At 45.8% G+C, this 5,286-nt stretch overlaps 1 protein-coding gene across 1 annotated transcript in view; it reads left to right on the forward strand.

The window, feature by feature from the left end:
• Nucleotides 1–3,739, forward strand: part of hic1 (hypermethylated in cancer 1) — a 34,812-nt gene extending 31,073 nt beyond the window's left edge. Inside the window, exon 2 of the mRNA XM_061973229.2 lies at nt 1–3,739. This exon is cut by the window's left edge and continues 63 nt beyond it. Within this exon, the coding sequence (XP_061829213.1) occupies nt 1–2,147 (2,147 nt within the window). The 3' untranslated portion in view covers nt 2,148–3,739.
• The last annotated feature ends 1,547 nt before the right edge of the window (nt 3,740–5,286 follow it).

The raw sequence follows: 5,286 nt of genomic DNA on the forward strand, positions 1-5,286 counted from the left end.
TGCAGCTCAACAGTCAGCGCACCAAAGGCTTCCTGTGCGACGTCATCATCGTGGTGCAGAACGCCCTTTTCAGGGCACACAAGAACATTCTGGCGGCCAGCAGCCTCTACTTGAAGTCTTTGGTGGTCCACGACAATCTCATCAACCTCGACCACGAGATGGTGAGTCCCGGGGTCTTCCGGGTGATTCTGGACTACATCTACACAGGACGCCTCACAGAAGGGGACCCCGCCTCTCCCTCTGAGCCCAACCTGGGCGCCGTCTTGGCCGCGGCCAGCTATCTTCAGCTGCTTGACTTAGTGGCTCTGTGCAAAAAGAAGCTGAAAAGGAACGGCAAGTACCCTCCTCGCACTGGGCCTGCCTTCCTCACCTATGCAAAAATGGGGCCTGGTTTGGGTTTAGGCAGTGGAGGTCGGTACAGGGTGTCCACACCTGTCATCCAGCCATGCCCTCCTGGGGGGATTATGAACAGCCACACACCCCGGCCTCCCCCACTCGAGGAGCTGGTTCCCCATCGGCTTGCCATCCATGCTGGTGAGCTGTACGCTCCCACCTCCACTCAAAGCTCCCACATGTTCCCGTCCATGCAGTCGGTTCTGCCGGCCCAGCTTGGCCTACGTTCAGCGCTTCCGGAGAGAAACCGCTCCCCCAACTATGGCCTTGATCTCTCCAAGAAGAGTCCTAACTCCCAGTCCCAGCACACTCTCTCCCAGTCGCATGTGGTCAGCAACCACAATGACGAGGAGCGAGATGGGACCCCGAACGGACGCACCAGTCCCACGAACGCAAGAGCCTTCCCCTCGGAAAAAATGGAGACAACAGATCAGACTCTAACCCCACCACCATTCCCCCATCACAATCATCCACTCGGCCCCCATCTCCCTCACCTCCATCGTTCGAGATCACAGGGTACGGAGCGCTACCCGTGCCCCGCGAGCCCGGACACCCCCACTGAAAACGGGGAGTCCGGGAGAGAGGTGGGTAACATCTATCGCTGGGTGAAACATGAGCCTCTGGCATACACAGGTGAAGACGAGGAGGAAGAAGAGGAGGAGGAGGACGGGGGCGAGAATGGAGAGCGGCGACACAATCACAACAAGATTGGCGAGGAAAGCGAGGGCCCGGACGACAAGAGCGGCTCTGGCACTGAGGAGACGGGCAGCAGCGAAGGTCGCCCATCCCCTTCAGGTCCAATGGGGAGGTTCCACGTGCCGTACGAGCCGGAGAGTTTTGGGGACAACCTGTATGTCTGCATTCCCTGTGACAAGGGCTTTCCAAGCTCAGAGCAGCTCAACGCGCATGTGGAAACGCACACAGAGGAGGAGCTGTATGGCAACTCAGGCGGGGAGCTGGCAAACAGCAACAACAGCAAGAGCATCAACAACAGCACCAATGGCTACGGGGGCTTGAGCAGCACCAACAGTCTGAACAGCCTGTCCCACCTGGAGACAAAGTCCAGTCAAGCTTTGGCTTCGGGGGCCATAGCGGAGATGATCCGGCCATACCGCTGCTCCTCCTGCGAAAAGTCCTACAAAGACCCCGCCACTCTGCGTCAGCACGAGAAAACCCACTGGCTGACCCGGCCGTACCCCTGCAGCATCTGCGGCAAGAAGTTCACGCAGCGCGGAACCATGACTCGCCACATGCGCAGCCACCTGGGCCTCAAGCCTTTCGCCTGCGACTCCTGCGGGATGCGCTTCACCCGCCAGTACCGCCTCACCGAGCACATGCGCATCCACTCCGGGGAGAAGCCTTATGAGTGCCAAGTGTGCGGAGGGAAGTTTGCCCAGCAGCGCAATCTGATCAGTCACATGAAGATGCACAGCAGCGGGGGCTCCGTGGGGGGTCTCGCCACCGAAGGAAAACTGAAGCTGGACTTTGCCGAGGGCATATACCCACTGAGCAAGTACACGGCGGAGCATCTGGGGCTGAAACCGGAGAAGGCCAACGAGCTCCTCATCCAGGCGCAGCAGCAGCTGGTCGCCGACGCCAAGGCCATGGAGAGCCTCTACCCGCTCTCCAAATTAGCTTCCGAGCACCTCGGAGGCCTCGTCCACGACAAGATGGACGGTCTGTGCCAAGTTCTGCCCCCTCCCCAACAAGCTCTCTCTGAGGCCCGCACCATTGACCGCTACTCGCCCAGCTAATAGCACACAGCCCCACGCCAAGGCCGAGCCCCGGATGCCACATGCAGTATTCTGACACCGCGCACCTCAACTGAATCTGCACCCCAGACTGGAGAGACGTCAGTCTGCCGGTGCACGCCAAACTGTGTTGACTGTAAGTGCCTTTCTACGCATCTAACCTTTTGAAGCCTCCTTCCTCGAGGAGCACCGTGCTATCTCTCCTGTGACCAAGGGACACTCGCTTGACAGAAGCACAGTATTTATGTGTGTGTTTGCAGATATTGAGCCAAAGCAACAAATTGAAAACCAAAAAAAAAAAGAAAGAAAGAAAAAAAAAAGCTTATTTATTTTTTTGTATGATGAAATCCAAAGAGAAACCTTTACCCTTAAGCCTGTGTTTATACAAACAAATGCACATAAAGGACAAGATTCAGGGTTTTTGTCCAGATCTTGTAGCAAATAATAAAGTCAACTATTCTGGACTTTAAAAGAATGGGAAGATCCATCCATCCATCCATCCATGCATCCATTTTCTTCCGCTTATCCGAGGATAAGCCCAGACTTCCCTCTCCCCAGCCACTTGGTCCAGCTCCTCCCGGGGGATCCCGAGGCGTTCCCAGGCCAGCCGGGAGACATAGTCTTCCCAACGTGTCCTGGGTCTTCCCCGTGGCCTCCTACCGGTCCGGCATGCCCTAAACACTTCGGGTGGCATCCTGACCAGATGCCCGAACCACCTCATCTGGCTCCTCTCCATGTGGAGGCTTTCCTTTGAGTTCCTTCCGGATGACGGAGCTTCTCACCCTAATCTCTAAGGTGAAGGAAACTCATTTCATCCGCTTGTACCCATGTGCCCCGTGTGGAAGAGTTCAAGTACCTCGGAGTCTTGTTCACGAGTGAGGGAAGAGTGGATGGTGAGATCGGTGCGGCGTCTTCAATAATGCGGACGCCGTATCGATCCGTCGTGGTGAAGAAGGAGCTGAGCCGGAAGGCAAAGCTCTCAATTTACCGGTCGATCTACGTTCCCATCCTCACCTATGGTCGTGAGCTTTGGGTTATGAACCGAAAGGACAAGATCACGGGTACAAGCGGACGAAATGAATGGGACGATCATTTTTTCGGGAAGTATTATAGACAACTCTCCAGCTCCTTCCTCGCAGGTTGCGATGCATTCAAGTCATTTATAGTAAGAGCAGCATGTTTAGAAAAAAAAACGCATACCGTATTTTTCGGAGTATAAGTCGCTCCGGAGTATAAGTCGCACCTGCCGAAAATGCATAATAAAGAAGGAAAAAAAACATATATAAGTCGCATTTTTTGGGGGAAATGTATTTGATAAAAGCCAACAGCAAGAATAGACATTTGAAAGGCAATTTAAAATAAATGAAGAATAGTGAACAACAGGCTGAATAAGTGTACGTTATATGAGGCATAAATAACCAACTGGTATGTTAACGTAACATATTATGGTAAGAGTCATTCAAATAACTATAACATATAGAACATGCTATACAATCTGTCACTCCTAATCGCTAAATCCCATGAAATCTTATACGTCTAGTCCAGGGGTGCTCACACTTTTTCTGCAGGCGAGCTACTTTTCAATTGATCAAGTCGTGGGGATCTACCTCATTCATATATATAATTTATATTTACTTATTTATGAAATATATGTTTTTGTTAATAAGTTAAAGGTGTTTAATGATAATGCAAGCATGTTTAACACACATAGTTAATATTGTTAATACATTAAAGGTGTTTAATGATAATACAAGTATGTTTAATACATATAGTTAATATTGTTAATAAATTAAAGGTGTTTATTGATAATACAAGCATGTTTAACACATATAGTTAATATTGTTAACAAGTTAAAGGTGTTTAAAGATAATGCAAGCATGTTTAACACATATAGTTAATATTGTTAATACATTAAAGGTGTTTAATGATAATACAAGTATGTTTAATACATATAGTTAATATTGTTAATAAATTAATGGTGTTTATTGATAATACAAGTATGTTTAATACATATAGTTAATATTGTTAACAAGTTAAAGGTGTTTAAAGATAATGCAAGCATGTTTAACACATACAGTTAATATTGTTAACAAGTTAAAGGTGTTTAATGATAATACAAGCATGTTTAACACATATAGTTAATATTGTTAACAAGTTAAAGGTGTTTAAAGATAATGCAAGCATGTTTAACACATATAGTTAATATTGTTAACAAGTTAAAGGTGTTTAATGATAATACAAGCATGTTTAATACATATAGTTAATATTATTAATAAGTTAAAGGTGTTTAAAGATAATACAAGCATGTTTAACACATATAGTTAATATTGTTAATAAGTTAAAGGTGTTTAAAGATAATGCAAGCATGTTTAACACATATAGTTAATATTGTTAACAAGTTAAGGTGTTTAAATCAAATCAAATCAAATCAACTTTATTTATAGAGCACATTTAAAATTTACCACAGGGGTAGCCAAAGTGCTGTACAATGAGCAGGTTAAAAGATAAAACGAGTACCGAGCAAACACAACACAACACAAACAGAACACGATAAAAAATAAATAATTAAAATAGAATTAATAAAAACATAAAAACAGGATCACAGCAGGTGTATTATTATTTAAAGATATTACAGGCATGTTTAACACATATAGTTAATATTGTTAATAAGTTAAAGGTGTTTAAAGATAATACAAGCATGTTTAACACATATAGTTAATATTGTTAATAAGTTAAAGGTGTTTAAAGATAATACAAGCATGTTTAACACATATAGTTAATATTGTTAATAAGTTAAAGGTGTTTAAAGATAATACAAGCATGTTTAACACATATAGATTCCTTTCTTTCATGAAGACAAGAATATAAGTTGGTGTATTACCTGATTCTGATGACTTGCAGTGATTGGAATCAGACAGTGGTGCTAAAAACGTCCGCATTTTCGAATGGAGGAGAAAAAAGTCCTCCTTTCTGTCCAATACCACATGAAAGTGGTTGGTTTTTGGCATCTTATTTGTCCAGCTTCCGTACTCCTTTGTATACACTTTACAAGAAATACATTGTCGGCAAACTCCGTAGCTTGCTAGCTTGTGCACGCCAGCTTTCTGAGACTCTTATTTTGGTAGCGCAACTGTGCAACTGT

The sequence above is a fragment of the Nerophis lumbriciformis genome, linkage group LG17 (genome assembly GCF_033978685.3).
Source record: "Nerophis lumbriciformis linkage group LG17, RoL_Nlum_v2.1, whole genome shotgun sequence".
Lineage (NCBI taxonomy): Eukaryota > Metazoa > Chordata > Actinopteri > Syngnathiformes > Syngnathidae > Nerophis > Nerophis lumbriciformis.